General features: G+C 61.9%; 2 protein-coding genes across 2 annotated transcripts; one reads left to right on the forward strand and one right to left on the reverse strand.

Moving 5' to 3' along the window:
• Nucleotides 1–524: 524 nt before the first annotated feature.
• PTOV1 (PTOV1 extended AT-hook containing adaptor protein) lies at nucleotides 525–9562 on the forward strand. The gene is made up of 13 exons (XM_082607624.1): nucleotides 525–877; nucleotides 3791–3928; nucleotides 4068–4150; nucleotides 4219–4276; nucleotides 4359–4466; nucleotides 5918–6073; nucleotides 6583–6669; nucleotides 6753–6826; nucleotides 6904–6961; nucleotides 7131–7235; nucleotides 8797–8994; nucleotides 9081–9152; nucleotides 9434–9562. The coding sequence occupies exons 1-12, from the start codon at nucleotides 707–709 to the stop codon at nucleotides 9090–9092; spliced, it is 1248 nt and encodes a 415-aa protein (XP_082463750.1). The 5' UTR covers nucleotides 525–706; the 3' UTR covers nucleotides 9093–9152; nucleotides 9434–9562.
• An 828-nt stretch (nucleotides 9563–10390) lies between these two features.
• Nucleotides 10391–16776, reverse strand: PNKP (polynucleotide kinase 3'-phosphatase). Its single transcript, XM_082607620.1, has 17 exons — nucleotides 16667–16776; nucleotides 16248–16411; nucleotides 15566–15612; nucleotides 14915–15223; nucleotides 14193–14272; nucleotides 14056–14113; nucleotides 13840–13947; nucleotides 13359–13430; nucleotides 12041–12089; nucleotides 11861–11931; nucleotides 11688–11780; nucleotides 11504–11600; nucleotides 11366–11427; nucleotides 10962–11071; nucleotides 10795–10882; nucleotides 10646–10707; nucleotides 10391–10564 (listed from the first exon to the last, which is right to left on the reverse strand). Exons 2-17 carry the CDS (start codon nucleotides 16396–16398, stop codon nucleotides 10447–10449), a joined length of 1575 nt encoding a protein of 524 aa, XP_082463746.1. The 5' UTR covers nucleotides 16399–16411; nucleotides 16667–16776; the 3' UTR covers nucleotides 10391–10446.
• Between the last annotated feature and the right edge of the window lie 341 nt (nucleotides 16777–17117).

Below are 17117 nucleotides of genomic sequence, written 5' to 3' on the forward strand. Positions count from 1 at the left end.
AGGCGGAGCCTAGGGCCCGGGGGCCAATAGGCACGCAGCTGTGACTGGCGGCGTCTCCTGGGGCCTCTGGCTCCGCCCAGGCCGCGCGGCGGCCGCTGGGAGTTGTGGTCCCCTGCCCACCTAGCCACGTCACTGCCTTCAAACCCGAAGTCCTCTCCTTAGGCCTTGTACGACCCGTATTCCCGAACCTCTAGGTAGGTTCCCTGGCCCCTAGGCCTATTATTCCTCCTTTTCCTTACATGTCTTGATGTAGTCTCCAGGCTCCGCAGGTCTGGGTCTCAGGGCACGGTCTCCCCTGCAACCCCCCAGCCCACTTGGTATCACCCTCTACGTTCATCTCCTCCGGTCACCCTTCGGTCTGGTGTTTCCAGCCGCGCCCCCCTGAAGTGGTTTCTCTCACGTCTCCTCAGTTCCTCCCCTCCGTGCTCGAGCGGCCCCTAGTATCTTCCAATTGCCGTATTCCCCGCCCCACACACCCTTTTCCCGTGGCTCCCCCAGCCCTATTTTGGTACACCCCGGCCACGCCCCCTTGTGGACGCTGTTGGTACGCGCCGCACTCCCCTGCTCGCCGCAGTGGTTTGGCCACGGCGACCCTCTCCGGCGGTGCGTCCCCCGCGCTTGGTACAGCCCAGCCTGTCTCCCCCGAAGCCGCGCGCCCGCGCCTCTCAGTCGGTGGAACCCCCAGCTCGCTCGGCCCGCGCCAGCCATGGTCCGTCCGCGCCGTGCCCCGCACCGCTCCGGCGCTGGGGGCCCCCTCGGGGGTCGCGGCCGCCCCCTGCGGCACCTCACGGTGCGCGCCGCCCGCTCGCGCTCCTGGCCGGCCAGCCCCCGGGGCCCGCAGCCGCCGCGGATCCGGGCTCGCTCGGCCCCTCCCATGGTGAGCCCCCCGCCCTTTTTCCAGAGCTTTCCACGGCCCCGCCCCCGCCGGCCCCTTTCCCGGACTGGCGTCTTTGTCCGCGGCCTCCCCCCTCGGTTTCTCCGGTGACCCGAAGGGTGGTCCCGCCTGGGGCCGGCTTCCCCGTGAACCCCCCTGGGTGGTACGCGCCGGGCTCTCCCCTTTGTTTCGCATTCGGGATGGGGTGGCGGGGGTGGGGTACGGGGGCGGGAAGGGCTCAAATTACTGCTGACTCCGCGACCCGATTTAAACGCGGGGTGGGGGGCGGGCGGGCGGCCGGCGTGCGTTGTTGTTTTTCCAATTGGAAAGTTGCTCGCTTTCCGGGCAGGAAATCTGGAAATGGGGGAGGGGGCTGGGGGGACGGCGGCGAGAGGGGCCCGCGTCTCGCACTGGCGCGCCCAGGTGTTGCCCCCGGGGGCGTTCTCCCCGGGCCTGCACGCGTCTGTACGGCGCCCGTGGCGTGTGCGCCCAGGGTTTATTTGCACGCTCGCCCAGATGTTGGATGCCCCTACTGATGGCAGTAGGCCAAGTAAGTCCAGATCTTAAACATAAACATCCAGCTTTGCAGGTACGCGAAGTTACACATGCTTCCGAGACCTAAAAGATGCACATACTTGTCAAAAATCTTAAGGTTTTTCTGGAGCTGTAAATCTACATATCCCGACGTTTCACGTGACACGCTTGCCCAGATGCGCGTTTTACCCTAACCTGGCGCTCAAGCTTCCTTCTTAAATATCCTGCCCCAACACTGTGCGTGGCGGGGAGCTGTGGCAGCTCCACACTAGCCTTAAACAGGTTTTCTCGGATCTTATATTCAGGTACCCGGACTCGGAACACGTCCCTAAACTTAAACATCATCCACTCCATTGCCTTCTCCGTTCCTTAGCGTTCATGTCTGCTTGTTCAGAAGCGCCTCCTGGGTCCTTAAACGTACATCTTAAAGCTTTCATTCTTCTTCCAGGTACTAAATAGGCTTCCTATGCAGTGAGCAACAGAACAGGTGTGGGAGGCATTTTACACCTGCCCAGATGTGAGATTTCCTTTAGGATTGCACGTAGGTCTAGCCCTTAAACATGGTCCTCCACCTTGACACGCATCTTGCTTTTGGGGAGACTTGAGCTTAAGCATCGCTGGTTTTTACACCCAGGTTAAAACGTGGTCAACCTGGTTTCCAGACACAAGCAGAGTTTGAACAGGTGTCCCTGGTGCTCACATTAACTGGGCCCTAAAGTGAGTTCACCTGGATCCCAAAGTCTCTTCCAGGTGTGTGATTTAACTGCGTTTTCTCAAACGTTATGGGCTCTGGCTGTGGTACCTACACACCCGGGGCTACAACAGTTTCTCCGTCTCAGACGCTCTAACCATGTTCTTACACCAGGATGCTCTCTGCTTTTCTCCCTGATCTCTTACGGTTGCCTGAATCCCAGAACCTCCTGCCCAGGTGGAGAGTGTGCTTGCTCAGGTTGTTTTTTTTTTTTTTTTTTTTTTTGCTTTTTAAGCCCCTACAAAATACAGTTTTTCCTGCCTGTTGTTATTTTGGGGCAGAAGACACCTGTGTGCTTTATAGGAAATTTGGAAAATACTGATTAGTAATGAAATGAAAAGTAACAACCATTTTTTTTCTGCTGCCTGGAGGCACCTACTAGGGAGGTTTTCACGGGTTTCCTGCTGTCAGGCTGTTTCAAAGCCTTCCCTTGTTTGCTTTGAGATGTTTTGGGTTTTAAAAAAAGATAACTGGAGAGTGCCTTGTGAGTAAATTGTGTAGCTTTCCTTGGCTTTATTGCTGCAACTTCTGGTGTTTGGCAGATGCTCTCAAGACGTTGTGTTTGAGAGACCCTTCCAGGTGTTGTCAGACTCCCTGTTGTAAATGTGTCCCCACCTCCCTGGAGAGTTCTGTTCTGTGTGTGCTTCTGGTTCCTTCCCGCCTCCCCATGGTCAGCCTGATGTGGCTGCAGCCTGGGCTGCGCTAGGGGAGGCGGGCAACTGGCTGGGGAGGTTGGCGGGAGCCAGAGAGGAGAGTCTGGATTTTCTCTCTCCTTTTTTTCTTTTCTTTTAAAATTAATTAAATAAATTATTTATTTTTACGGCTGCATCGGGTCTTAGTCGCAGCACGCGGGATCTTTTGTTGCGGTGCGTGGGCTTCTCTAGTTGTGGTGCACGGGCTCCAGAGCGCATGGGCTCTGTAGTTTGAGGCACGCGTGCGCAGCAGTTGTGGCACGCGGGTTTAGTTGCCCCGCAGCATGTGGGATCTTAGTTCGCCAACCAGGGATCGAACCCACATCCCCTGCATTGGAAGGCGGATTCTTTACCACGGGACCACCAGGAGAGTCCCTGGATTTTCTCTTGAGGGCCTGGGGGAGCTTTGGAAGGGTTTTGAGCTTGGATGGGATGGGGCAAACCAGTGTGCCAGACAAACAGGCAAACCCAGGCTGGCTTGTGCGTCGTGGGGGAGCTTCAGGGAGGCTCTGGACCCCCAGAGAGCTGCTTCTGAGTTGTCTCACCAGAGGAATAAAAAATTGATCAGCCCGGGAGGATGAGTGGGGAGCATCTCCTGAGGAAGGTGGTGGGGGGGGTGGCCCGCTAGGATGAGAGCACAGGTGGAGCAAAGGCTGGAAGGGGAAGCAACTGGTGGCTTTCAGGGACCCTGCATGGGCCGGTGTTGAGGTGACAAGTAGCCTTGGGGCGGGGAAGGGTCCTGGGGTGGCAGCAGGAGAAGGACACGGGGCGTCAGCCACTCGGGGTCTCGACCCTGGGAGAAAGGGGTTGGAGATGGCCGTGGGGGTTTCGCAGCTGGGGATCAGGGTCTCAACGTTGGGATGTCCCTTCTGGGGTATGTGGGGGACAGCTCCCCTAGCGGGCCCCTCAGCCTCAGTTTCCCTACCCCCTCTGCCACAGCAAGGTGCTCGGGTCTTCGGGGCCCTGGGTCCCATCGGGCCCTCCTCGCCCGGGCTCGCCCTCGGGGGCCTGGCCGTGGGTGAGCACCGGCTCAGCAACAAGCTGCTGGCCTGGAGCGGCGTCCTCGAGTGGCAGGAGGTGAGCGTCCGCGTCAGGTCCCCTTGTGAGTCTGGGGGGGGGCGCTGGGGGCTGGCCCCGGGGTCCCTTCTGCCCCTGCAGGTGGGGGGCAGGCCTGGGCACCCGGGCTGTGTCCGGTGACCCTCCGCTCCCACCACAGAAGCGCAGGCCTTACTCGGACTCCACGGCGAAGCTGAAGCGGGCCCTCCCCTGCCAGGCCTACGTGAACCAGGGCGAGAACCTGTGAGTGGTGGGCGGGGGGCGGGCGGGCGGGCGGCAGGGCCGCTCCCCTGACCCTCTTCTTCCCGCAGGGAGACCGACCAGTGGCCGCAGAAGCTGATCATGCAGCTGATCCCGCAGCAGCTGCTGGTGAGGCCCCACCCTCTGCTGCCCACCCTGGCCCCAGAGCACCCGCCTGGCCCTGACCCAGCTGTCCCCTTGTCGCCCCCAGACCACCCTGGGCCCCCTGTTCCGCAACTCCCAGCTGGCGCAGTTCCACTTCACCAACAGAGACTGCGACTCTCTCAAGGGGCTCTGCCGCGTCATGGGCAACGGCTTCGTGAGTGGGGCGGGGGCGCTGGGGGCGGGCGGGCAGGGACAGGGCGAGAAGGGCCCCTTGGCAGCACCGTGGTGGCCTCTCCTGGGGGCATCCCTGTCCCCAGAGAGCAGAGGAACCCAGCCCGCCTCCAGCCCAGCCAAGCTGGGGCTGCCCCCGGGCACGGGAGCGAAGGGAGGGGCCTGGGCCAGCCCTCCTGGGACCCGGGAGCTTGTTGGGGCCATAGCACATGGCAGGGACTTGGCATTTCGGGGTGGCCAGGGGGAAAGAGGGAGCCAGCAGTGGAGATGGTCTGCTGGGACTCAGTTTCCTCATCTGCGGTCCTGGGGCCCTGGGAGGAGTGAGTACAGCACTCGAGGCGGTGATTGGAGGGCGTTGGGAGTGCTCAGTAAGTTGGGGATTCAGACCCAGGACGCGGTGGGCGTGGTCCCTGCCAGCCTCTCCGGTCTGGGCCACAGCACCCACGTGTCTGGGCCCAGGCTTCAGCCGCTGCCCCCACCCCCCAGGGCTCCGGCTGTGGGACGGCAGGTGCTGGGAAAGGGTTGGGTTGAGGTGGGAGTAGGTCGTCTGCCGGGAGGACTCAGCTCGGGGGTCCGCTCCCTTTCCTGGTCCCCTTTGGGACAGACCACCCTGCAGCTCCTGACTGATGCCGCTGGGGGGCGCTGTGCGCCGCCGTTCGATGTCTGGGCGGATCCCCTTTTCTTCTGGGCTGTGACTGGTGTGGGGTCTCTTGCCTGCCCGGTCAGCCCTTCATTCAGTACCGTTTGCTTAGAGCCTGGGGCCCCCAGGCTGCAGGGAAGGTGGCCGTCAGCACGCGCCCTCCGCGGCCTGTCCGCTTATGCTCCGGGTCCGACTAGTAGCTGTGGGAGGGCCGACCGCACATGGGTCCAGGAAGGCCAGGGGTGGGGTCCCTGAGCCAGCGGACCCCGGGGCTGAGAACGCGCATGCCCTTCTAGGACACCCCGGGCGGGGACGTCTGTGAGGCTCCGGTTCTCCCTCAGTCCCACCAAGGAGCCAGTACCAGCTTGTGTAATGAGCGTTTATGTCGCACTTACTCTGTGCGCCGTTGTTGTGCCGTTTTACATGTGGGGACACTGAGGTCCAGAGGTGACCTGCCTTAGGTCACACAGCTAGGAGGTAGCGGAGCCAGGTTTACTCCCAGGCAGTCTGGGCCTGCGTTTGTGCTCTTAACCCCCGGGCCTGGTGGCCTCCGTCAGCAGGGTCCAGCAGCAAACTCCACAGGACAGGGCTGATCTTGGGGCACGTGGGCGGCAGGTGGAGCCCTCTCAGGACCTCACCCGGCACATGGGGCCCCAGCCCTGACCCCAGAGTCACGGTGGGGGGGACACCGAGGTGCTGGCTACACGCCAGTCATTTAGGGTCCTGGTGTTAACCTTGCGGGTTTCTGCCCCGTGATGATCGTCTTGGTCGCTCCCTCCCCACCCCCGCCACAGGCAGGCTGCATGCTCTTCCCCCACATCTCCCCCTGCGAGGTGCGCGTGCTCATGCTCCTGTACTCGTCCAAGAAGAAGATCTTCATGGGCCTCATCCCCTACGACCAGAGCGGCTTCGTCAATGCCATCCGGCAGGTCATCACCACCCGCAAACAGGTGTGCCCTTGGGCCCGGCCTCCCCACGTGTCTGAGGCTTTGAAGGGCCAGGGGGTTGAGGGGTCTGACAGGGTGGCTCCCGGCAGAAGGGGTGCCCGTGGGGAGCAGGGAGGCGGATGGGCAGGCGGGCGCACTCGTGGCAGGAGGGTGACCTCAAATCCTGGCTCACAGCTTACCGGCTGTTCAGTGACCCCTTCACCCAAGTGTCCCACTTTGTGTGGCAAGTTATACAGCTGCCCAGTTCTTAGAGGCAGACGCTGTGAGCCATGTCCCCCAGGCTGAGGGTGGGGGCTTGGCCCAGGGCATGGGGGGGCGCTGTGAGAGGCAGGGCCCGCTCTGGGGAATCCTCTGGGCCTGTGGGCAGACTGGAGGCCGGAAGCCTGGCCGGGCTGGGCCCTGGGGGCAGCAGGTAGATAAGCTTGGGACTGACGGACTGGGGGCGTGGAGGGGTCTGGGCAGCGTTCTCTGGGGGACTCCTGGGGCACCAGCCCACCTGTCTCCTCCCCCAGGCAGTGGGACCTGGTGGCGTCGCGGGCCCTGTTCAGATGGTCAACAACAAGTTCCTGGCGTGGAGTGGAGTCATGGAGTGGCAGGAGGTGAGCCCTGGGCGGGCCTGGGTGACCTCAGGACCAGGGCATCCTCCCACTCCTGATGGCTCCCCTTTTCTTCCCCCATAAAGCCCAGGCCTGAGCCTAACAGTCGGTCTAAGAGGTGGCTGCCATCGCATATCTACGTGAACCAAGGGGAGATCCTGTGAGTGTCGGGCAGGGGGCGGGGGCGGCATCTTGGTGAGGCCTGGCCTCCTGACCCTCGTCCCCGCATCCCTGCAGGAGGACCGAGCAGTGGCCGCGGAAGCTGTACATGCAGCTCATCCCGCAGCAGCTGCTGGTGAGTGGGGAAGGGGGCACTCTGCTTGCCTCGACCTTGGGGCCCTGGGGGAGGCTGGCTGTCCAGCAAGTGGAGGTGGGCGGGGCGGTGGGGCGGGGCCTGCCGGCTGGTGGGCGTGAGGGGGCGGGGCCCTGGCGCCTGGCCCAGCCACCTCGCGGCCTGCCCGCAGACCACCCTGGTCCCGCTCTTCCGGAACTCCCGCCTGGTGCAGTTCCACTTCACCAAGGACCTGGAGACGCTGAAGAGCCTGTGCCGGATTATGGACAACGGCTTTGTGAGTGGGCTGGCGGGGCCCAGGGCCGGGCTGATGGTGGGACAGACAGAGCCAGAGCTGCTCAGTGTTTAAAAACTGAAATGAGATTAAGAGCGGACGATTCCCCAAAACTGGCCGGGCGTGATGGTAGCCATGAGGAAGGCGCGTTTGCTCTGTGCCTGGACACTGGCTCCCCTGGGGCTCTGGGCGGTCCTGACCCCATTTTACAGATGGGGAAACTGAGGCTCAGAGGCTGTGCCGCCAAGTGCTGGGCGGGAACTTGGACCAAGTCTGGTTCGGGCCCCCGGGGCTGTCCCCCGCTGCTCTGTCTGGGTTTACTCAGCTGAGGAGGCTGACATCACCCTGCGCGCCGACTCTGTGCTCCCAGGTTCTTACCTGCCGCATTCCTCTTGCTCCCTTCCCCGGGGACAGGGTGGAAAACCTGAGGCTCCCAAAGGCCCTCACCAGGCAGGGCATCTGTCTGCCTCCAGCCCGAGCGAACTCTGAAAGCCCCCGGTGCTCATCTGCTGGTGGGCCTCGGCCAGTTCTCCCCTCTCTGCGGGCCTCGGTCTCTCCCTCTGTGAAGTGAGGAGGTCGGGCCTCGTGCTTCTGAAGCCGCAGCTGTCTGTGCCCGCTTTGTGGGTGTTTGCTGTACCGGGTCGTAGCTGTCCTCGAATTAGCTTAATGTTTCTCTTTAAAAAGTCAGCCGAAGTCATCATAGCTGTGCCATTGTGCATTTGAGGGGCTGGTTGTGTATTTTTTTGCGTTAAAGAAGAGTTTAAAAGCAGGATTCCCTCAGGGAAACTAAGGCCTCGAGGACCACAGCCAGTACTCCCTCGGCACACTTGGGCTCCCCTCATGCTGTCGACTCGGGGGTGCTGTGAGGGACTTCCTCCTCGATGCCTGTCACCCCTGTCCCCACTGTCCCCTGCAGTGGCACACAGGCCCGAGGGCAGGCATAACCCCTTCTGGCTCTGGGGGCCTGCGAGTCCTTCAGCTCTCAGCCTGGGTTTGCTCACCTGTAAGACGGGGACGGTGACCCCTGGGCCCTGGAGAGGGAGGATCCTGTGAAAGGCGTCTGGGAGCGCTTGGTGCCTGTCGGCGCTGTGGTCGCTGTGACGCTGAGCCACGTCCCAAGCTGCGGTGACGGCGGCATTGCCCTGGGTCAGCGCCGCCCAGCCTCCCCGCCCTCGGCTGCCCCGGGGGTCTCAGAGTGGACGGAGCCCTAGTGCCCGGCCTCCTGGGTTCCCCGCCGTGGCCCTCGTGCGTGGTCGTGGTCATGGCCGTGGCTGGTCCTGTGGGCGTCCCGGGTACTGGCTGGCCGGTGTGGGGGCCACAGTCTCGCTGGAGCTCGTCGAGCAGCCTCCTGGGCTCGTCTGTAGAGCCCGCTGGTCCTTGCGCTGGTGTCTCTGGTGTCCTGTGGGAGTGGTGACAGGGCTGAGGACGGCGGCTGGGAAGGCCCGGCATGCTCTGCGGTGCCCGTCTGCTAGGGTGCTGACCCGTGCGGTTTGCGCCCGTGTCTCCATGGGGAGGAGCATCTGCGCCGAGGGCCCGCCCGTGACACCGCGCTCTGCGCCGCCAGGCCGGCTGCGTGCACTTTTCCTACAAGGCCTCATGCGAGATCCGCGTGCTCATGCTCTTGTACTCCTCTGAGAAGAAGATCTTCATCGGCCTCATCCCCCACGACCAGAGCAACTTCGTCAACGGCATCCGGCGCGTCATCGCCAACCAGCAGCAGGTCCTGCAGCGGAACCTGGAGCAGGAGCAGCAGCAGCGCGGGGTGAGCGCTGCGGCCAGGGCCTCCCCGGTCCCCACCCCACCCCACCCCACCCCTGGCTGACTCCTCCCTGGCTTCCTCCCGCACAGATGGGGGGGTAGGGGCCACTCCGCCGGGCTGGGCCTCTCCAGGAGCCACAGACGAGGCCCCCGCCAAGACTGGTGAGTGGCAGCTGGGCCAAGGACAGGATGGACCCTGGGAATTGCCTGGGGTTCGGGAAGTAGTGTGACCCTGGCCTTGAGAAGAGCAGAGCAGAGAGAGAGGCACACGCATCCCCTGTGGTCCCAGGCCTCCTGGGAAACTCCAGCCCTGCTCCCCACCAGGCGGCGACAGGAGCAGGGGTTTCCCGTCAGGGGCAGGGAGGGCAGGGAGAGGCTCTCCTCGTGCCGGGGCCCTGGAGCCTCACCTGTCCAGTCCCTCCCACTGTGCCCCCTGCCCCCAGGTCAGATGCTTCTGAGCAGAGGCCCGTGGGGACTGCAACTGCCCAGTGAGATGGAGGACAGCGTCCTGAGATATCTCCAAGGACAGTCCCCACTCTTGTACGTTTCCCCAATAAAACCTTTTAAAAGCCCTTTGGCCACTGCGCTCTGTCCAGACACCCTGGCTCAGGAGAGGCCAGGCCCCTCCCAACAGCAGCTGTCCTCAGACCTGAGTGCCATCCCCAGGGGCTGATGACTGGGCCCACCCCCGAGTGTGGACACGGCTGAGGCCTGGGAGTGTGCATTTCTACCATTCACAGGAGAGGGGTCACCTCTGAGATCACTGTCACCTGAGCCAGGAGGGGACGCTGCAGTTCACGGAGCTGCCAGGTCTGCAAGGTGCTTGCCGGGCCGTGTCTTCCAGGGTCTTTCCAAAGCTGGCTGGCTGCTCCTGGGCTCCAGCCCCCGATTCCCGGCGTTGCCAGGCTGCCCCCTCCTTGCCCTGTGGGTTCCACAAGCCTCACTTAGCTGGAAGCAAACACAAGGCAGTGCCAGGCTGGTTCCAGTCCTCTGGCACTGGTGGCGTGCCGCAGGCCTGGCCGGGCTCTCGGGTGCCCCTTGCTGCTGCAGGTCCAGGCCATAGCTCCGGGGTTCAAGTCCAGCGTGCACAGCACCGCATTTCTCACGGAATCTGAGCTCCAACTCTTGGCCTCGGGTCACGTCTTGCTAAAACTCTGGGCTTGCTCTGCAGCTGGCAGCTACGTGCAGCGAACTCCACTCGGGCCCTGCCAGCCAGGATGCCCTGGCGCCCATCTGGAGCGCCAGCAGCCGCAGCCTGGAGAAGCCGAAACCCCGGTCCGCGAGAGGCAGTTGTCCCCAAGGTGGGCTGAGCGTTTAGTTTGAGGCAAAGTTGCCAGCAATGCCTTCCTGGGAGACCGGGCCGGTGGGTCTGTGCTCGGGAGCAAAATGCTGGTCAAACATGAAGAAAAACAGCATTTATTGTGGGGTGGGGAGCAGGCGAGGGGTGGGCGTCAGCTCAGCCCTCTGAGAACTGGCGGTACAGCCGCTCGAGCTGCGGTGCCACGTGGAGCCGGAACGGGATCTCCAGGACGGTGGCGAAGCCTTCGGCCAGCGTGGGGGCCTCAAGCTGCTTCCTGGTGGCAGAGGGTGGGGGGTGGAGGTGAGGCCCAACGTACAGGCTCTACCTGGTGTCCCTCCCCGCCCACGGCGCCTACCTGTAGCCGTAAATGACAACATCGGTCACGGGGACGTGAGAGGAGTCCGTCATGTCCCGGAACTGCGGGGGGCAGAGGTCAGGCTGGCCAGGCCGGGGCGGTGGGGGGCGGGGGGTGTTGGGGGGCTGGGGAGGCGGAGGCCGGCTCACCCGGTTGTTGTGGCGTGCCTGCTCCAGGGTGGTGCTGAAGAGGAAGCAGCGGCAGGGGACGCCTGCGTCTCGGGCACACTTGATGTACCTGTGGGGGCCGGGGAAGTGGGGGGCTGGCAAAGGGCCCGGGGCCCACCCTACAGAGGCCGCCCCTGGGACCCCGGTACCTGGCCCGGCTCTGGACGTCCGGGTTCGTGTTGTCAATCACGACCCGTTTCCTTTGCTTCAGAGCCGCCTCGCACATGGTCACGCAGCGCTGCCACGAGCCCAGAGTGTCCTGGGGGACCCAGAAAGAGTAGGTCACGGATGGGGGCCAGGAGACCCAGGGGGCCAGAGAACCAGAGAGGAAGACCGAGAGAGACAGGATTAGGGATCCAGGGTAGGGGGGAAAGGCGGGGGGGGGGGGCAGGGACCTGGAGAGAGGACCTGGGGGCAGTGGGCAGAGCCGGAAAGAAAAGGACAGATGCCGGGGGAGCAGAGACCTAGAGGACAGCTCTCCGGGGTGGGGGTGGGGGTGGGGGTGGAGGGGAGGGACTCAAGACAGACGGAGGGGCTGTGGACGATATCCTACCCTGTTCACGTGGACGTATCCGGCCGACACGAGATGCTCCTGGAGGAAGGTGGACTTCCCAGCTGTAAAGAGCGCAGCATTAGTGGGGGCCTGAGACGTCAGAGCAGAGCTGGGGCTTCTGGGGGGCAGGAGTCTCACCCCCAGGAAATCCCACGGCGACAACCACCTCGGGGTCGGAGCTTAAGAGGGAGCTGGACTCGGGGAGGCAGAGAGGCCCAGAGCAGGAGACAGTCCTCTGGGAGGGGCAGACATGATGAGCGAGACGCCCTCCCCACCCCAGCATGCCCCCCACTCTGCCCCCAGCCCGCCCCTCGGGCCTCACCGGGTCAAAGGCTGGGAGCTCGAAGCGGGCCGTGGGCCATTTCAGAAAGAACTCCTCTGGCGTGGCGAAGGGCAGGCCCAGGTTGAGGGCAAACTGGGGGCAAAGGCACATGTCAGACTGGGTAGTGGCTGGGCTCGGGGGTGGGGGCAGGGACAGGGTAGAGCGGGCCTCACCAGGCGGTCAGCGCAAGAGAAGTCTTTCTTCTTGCGCCCAGCGGCCCAGTTGGCTGGGCGTCCAGCTGCATCTGGAACACATGGAGGATACAAACCCGCCTCCACCTTGGGGATAGGGGTCCCCAGCCCACCTGCATCAGCCCTGCGGACCCACACCCTTCCCCACCCCCAGGCCCTTACCTCCCACAAAGACGCTGTCCCCGATGGAGATGGGCACGCCCTCGTTGGCCTGGGGAGGGACAGGTGATAGACGACAGGCAGTAAGGAACCTATTCACACATCTGTCCCCCCAGAGCACTAACGGGTCCTGCCGGGATGCTCAGCTTGGTCTGTGCCCCACAAGAGGCCTATCTCTAACCTCTCATGCTCCACACCCAATCCATCAGCGAATCCTGTCGGCCCCGCCCTCCGGCCACTTCTCACCCCCTTTGCCCTCACCACCAACTCGATCCTGGCCACCAGCACGTCTCTAGAATATTCAGTCACTCCTTCCGGGTCTCCCGGTTTCTACTTTCGCCCGTCTGTTCCCCAAATGGCCGCCAGAGGGCGCAAGTTCCCACTTACCGCGGCTCTGGACGCTCTCCTCCCAATCCTCCCGGTGGCCACCTCGCTGTGGCCCACGAAGCCTGAGAGCCTGACCCCTGCTCTCTGACCTCATACCCCTCACTTCCCCCCCCCCCCGACTCAGGTACAGCCACACGGGCCTCCTCACTCCCCATGAACACACCAGGCTCGGTCCCACCTCAGGACCCTTGCACTTGGCGTTACCCCTACCTGGACCACTCTTCCCTCAGATACACACATGGCTCCCTCCCTCAGCAGCTTTATATCTTTACTCAAGGGCACCTCAGAGAGGATTTCGCTGAGCTCCGTAGGTAAAGCAACACCCTGCCCTATCCTCACTCTGCTATTTTACACATCTGTCAATGCATTTATAGTCCGCACCCTCCCTGATCTGGCAGCAGGCAGGTTTGTCTTTTTTTTTTTTTTTTTTTTTTTTTTGCGGTACGCGGGCCTCTCACTGTTGTGGCCTCTCCCGTTGCGGAGCACAGGCTCCGGACGCGCAGGCTCAGCGGCCATGGCTCACGGGTCCAGCGGCTCCGCGGCATGTGGGATCTTCCCGGACCAGGGCACGAACCCGCGTCCCCTGCATCGGCAGGCGGACTCTCAACCACTGTGCCACCAGGGAAGCCCAGGTTTGTCTTTTTTGTTCACTAATATTTTCAGCTCAAGAAGCTGTTGAACTTCAGAACAAACGCACACCCAAATGAATGAATGGATCCATGAGTGACTTCTCTCTCCACCACTGTTTTTCACAGTTTGTGAGCACCGGCCTCACATATCAACACTAGGACATGATAGCAAAGAAACTGAGAAGGCCAGGCCAGGGAAGGGGATGAGAGGAAGGTCATGCACCAGAGACCCAGAGCGGGGAGGCAGGGCAGAGAGCAGGGGGCCGCAGAGGGAGAAGGAGAGCCACTGGGAGTCCAAAGCTCACCTGCCCCTGCAGGTGGTCCCACATGCCGATCACCGGCTTCCGGTACAAGCCTGCGTGCGTGGCCACCAGGACCTGTGGGTGGGGCAGAGGTTAGACACCATTCTTGGCTCCTCCTCCAGCACCCAGAGTCCTTCAGGGGCACATAGGTCCCAAGGATGCTACCCCGACCCTCACCAATCCAGGGAGAGCGCCTGGTGCCCTGGAACTTGCCACTTACAATGGGTCTGTCAGCATAACCCCACCCGAGGCCCACACCCCACTCACCCAGGGTCTCTGTTCCCCCCACCTCTCCAACTGGCTCACCATGTCATACCTTCTCCCCGGGTCTCTGTTCCCTCCTCTGTCCCATCTCACTGTCTCTGTTGCCCTCTTTCTGGGTCCCTGTGCCCGCCCCCTTCACCTACCAGGTTCCCCCCCCCCCGCCCCCGTCTCAGAGTCTCTGTCTCTCCACATAGCCCTTCAGCCTCCCTTACAGCCATACCTGAAAGGGGACCCCAAGCTTCTCCACCACAGCCTCCACCTTGGCCTTGAACTCCTCCGCTGGCAGCTTCCCGCGCCCAATGCCCATCTGGTTGGTGAAGATCACCAGCTGGGAAGCAGACGGGTGTCAGCCGGCACCCTCCTCATCAGGCCCGGACCTGCCCTGTGAACCCGCCACCACGCACGCGCGCGCGCGCGCGCGCGCGCACACACACACCTTGTAACCCTCGGCGACCAGTTCCCTGAGCTTCTGTGGAATCTCTCGGTACAAGATCCTAGGGCGGGCGTGGAAGAGCAACGTGATGTGGGGCCCGGAGTGCACCTCACCCACCCCCTCCTCCTGTCTCTTATCACCTCCAGTCACTGGGGCCAGTGGGAAAGACCTTCCCAGAACGTGTGGTGATGAGGGTCCCATCCAGATCAAAACCGGCCACCTGGCGATACCCAGAAAAGAGGAAGAACGGCACTGTTACACCTCTGATCCCCCTCACAGGCTGGTTCACATCAACTCTGCAAGCTGGGGACTATTACCACCCACCCCTTACAGATGGAGAAACTGAGTCACAGCGGGCCTACACATCTTATGTAAGGACAAGGCACAGCAAAGATGCATCTCGGACACTGAGTTCAGAGAGTGAAATCTTCACTCTACTACCTCCTATTCCTCCAGAGCCCCTCAGTATTCGAATCTTTAAAATGGGTGGGCTTCCCTGGTGACGCAGTGGTTGGGAGTCCGCCTGCCGATGCAGGGGAGGCGGGTTCGTGCCCCGGTCCGGGAGGATCCCACATGCCGCGGAGCGGCTGGGCCCGTGAGCCATGGCCGCTGGGCCTGTGCGTCCGGAGCCTGTGCTCCGCAGCGGGAGAGGCCACAGCAGTGAGAGGCCCGCGTACGCAAAAAAAAAAAAAAAAAAAAAAAGTACTTAAAATGGGTTTCATATCCGACCCAGCCTCTTCCCCTGGCCTCTTTCACCTCGGAGGGCTAATAGCCATGAAAATCCAAACAGGAGCTAAGTTTTGTTTGGGTGTTAACTGCATATAAGGAGCTGTGCTCCCTCAGTCCTCAGCTTGGGCCTCACCTTGCCCCGGGGCTTCACACCAGGTGCCGTGAACACTAGCAGCTTCTGGAAGCTCTCCCAGCCAGGGGATGACTTCCTTATCCGCTTTTTCTGCTGTTCATCCTCCTCCTCCTCCTCCTCCTCCTCTGGGGCCACAGGAGGGGTGCCTGGTGGAGTGTCTGGCTGCGATTCTGGCGTGTGAGCCTCTTCCCAGCGCAGGGTCAGCGGGTGGAGGCCATTGACCAAATATAGCGTGTCCCCCACCCCCAGAGAACCCTCCAACCCTGTTCTCAGCTCCTGAGTCCCGGCAGTTGAGGGGTTAATACCCAGCTGTAGAGAGAGAAGGAGGACTGGAAATGGCTCCACCCCCAGCGGCAACCTCCTCCAATCAAATAACCCGGAAAAGGACTCGCCTTTCTCCACCAGTCAATCAGACACTTAAGTCCCGCCTCCTCACCTTGTACCACCAATCAGGGCTCTGGGAAGGTTATAAGCATTCAGTCTTACCCAATTTAAATGGGGATGGATGTTTATTTACCCCATTGAAGCAGGCACACCTGTTCCCCTCCCAGAATCAGATTTTCCCAATTGGGCCTGTTCCCCGCTGGGTGGCGATTCTCCACACACCCCACCCCCACTCCACCCCCAGGCCCCTTGCTAACGAACTGGTACCTGTTTCACTGCCACCGTCCGAGTCTCAGGGTCAGCGACCAGCTCCACTGAGGATTGAAGGGGTGGAGTCAGGATTTGAATCCTTGTGTGACTGCTTCCCTCCTTACTGGGGAGCATGGCCAGCTTCAGACCACAGTATGGGGCTACAGCACCCATCCGGCAGGAGGAAGCAGTTTATTTCTAAGCAGAATTGGCTCACTCCTTGACATGCACTACCCTGATAAAGGCCTTAATAATTGCCTGTGTCACTGGTCCTCGCCTAGGTGCAGGGCAGGTATTTTTCCGTATAGAATTGGCTTCTCCTTGACAACGCAGACTTTGGCAAGATGCAGGTTCTGGGCTTGGCCCTCTACCACCCATCTCTGCTTAGCAATATGCACTTTTCTCCATAGGATAGGCTCTCTCCTTGACAAGGGTCGTGGCCTGATTCAAGCCTTCCCGGTGGCCTGTATCCTCTGCCCAGTGACAAAGTGTCTCGGGATTGACTCCATCCGCTCCCGCCCAAGGTGTCTGGCTAGTTCCAGGTCAGGCACAACCTTTTTCTTCCTGTGCTCCCCACATACCACCTACCAACTTCAGGACTGGTTGCACCACGCAGTTCCTGGACTACCTTTCCCATTGACTGTGTTCCCGCTCCTGAAGCGGACCACACCCCCTCCAGCTCAGGCTCCTCCCTGCCCACCTTGGTTTCTGGAGCACTTCCGGTCGGTAACCTGCGTCAAGGGTCCCCGGCCCAGCATCAGGGCTTGCCCACCCAAGGGCAGGAAGATGGGAGGCGCTCCCTCAGAGGGGCTCTCCAGCCACAGGCGGCCCTGGGCCTCCACCTTGGCCATCCTGGGAGCCGGCCTAAAGGGAAGTAGGTAAATAGGTTTGAGTGGCAGCCCTCAGTTGCTAAAGGAAGTCCCGCCTCCTCTCGCCCTCTACACCAGGAATTCCCTTCATCAGCTAAAAACTCCGGAAATCCCACCCACTCGCCGGCCTGGGGCTCGCGCCGTTTCCCAGGCGACGACGCCCCACTCCTTCCCTCCGGGACCCCGGACTCCAACTTCCCACGGCAAAGGCCGAGAAACTCTCGCGCACTCGCCTCGGCCCCACGCTCACCCTTGCCCGCCGCTTGGCTCACTCGCCCCTTCCGACCAGGGAGGGCCCGCCGGAGGCGCTCTGCTCGCAACTCGGCCGGCTGCTGCCTCTGTTTCTCCGCGGACGGAAATGACTCGTCCTACTAAAGTGGGCGGGGCATTGGCTCCGCCTTCCATAAGCCCCGCCCCTTCCCAGACACAGTGCCCCTAAGGTCCCTCCGCTCTTCAGACCTTCATCTCTCCTGATGCAGTATGAGACGCAGGCCAGTAGGGGGGGTAGATTCCCTGTTCACACATTTTTTCCTCTTTCCACGTTGAACTCTAATTTTCATTCTCTTTGCCGGAGACAGTTATAGCGGGAGGAAATTCTCGTTACGATTATTGTCAGTCGAAGAAACCCCGCCCCGACAGCAACCCTACCCTGGATGCTGCAGTTTTCTTATCTACAGTGTGGGGATAATCGTTTCCACTTT

This window comes from Mesoplodon mirus (genome assembly GCF_964341445.2).
Source record: "Mesoplodon mirus genome assembly, chromosome: 19".
In the NCBI taxonomy this organism is placed as follows: domain Eukaryota; kingdom Metazoa; phylum Chordata; class Mammalia; order Artiodactyla; family Ziphiidae; genus Mesoplodon; species Mesoplodon mirus.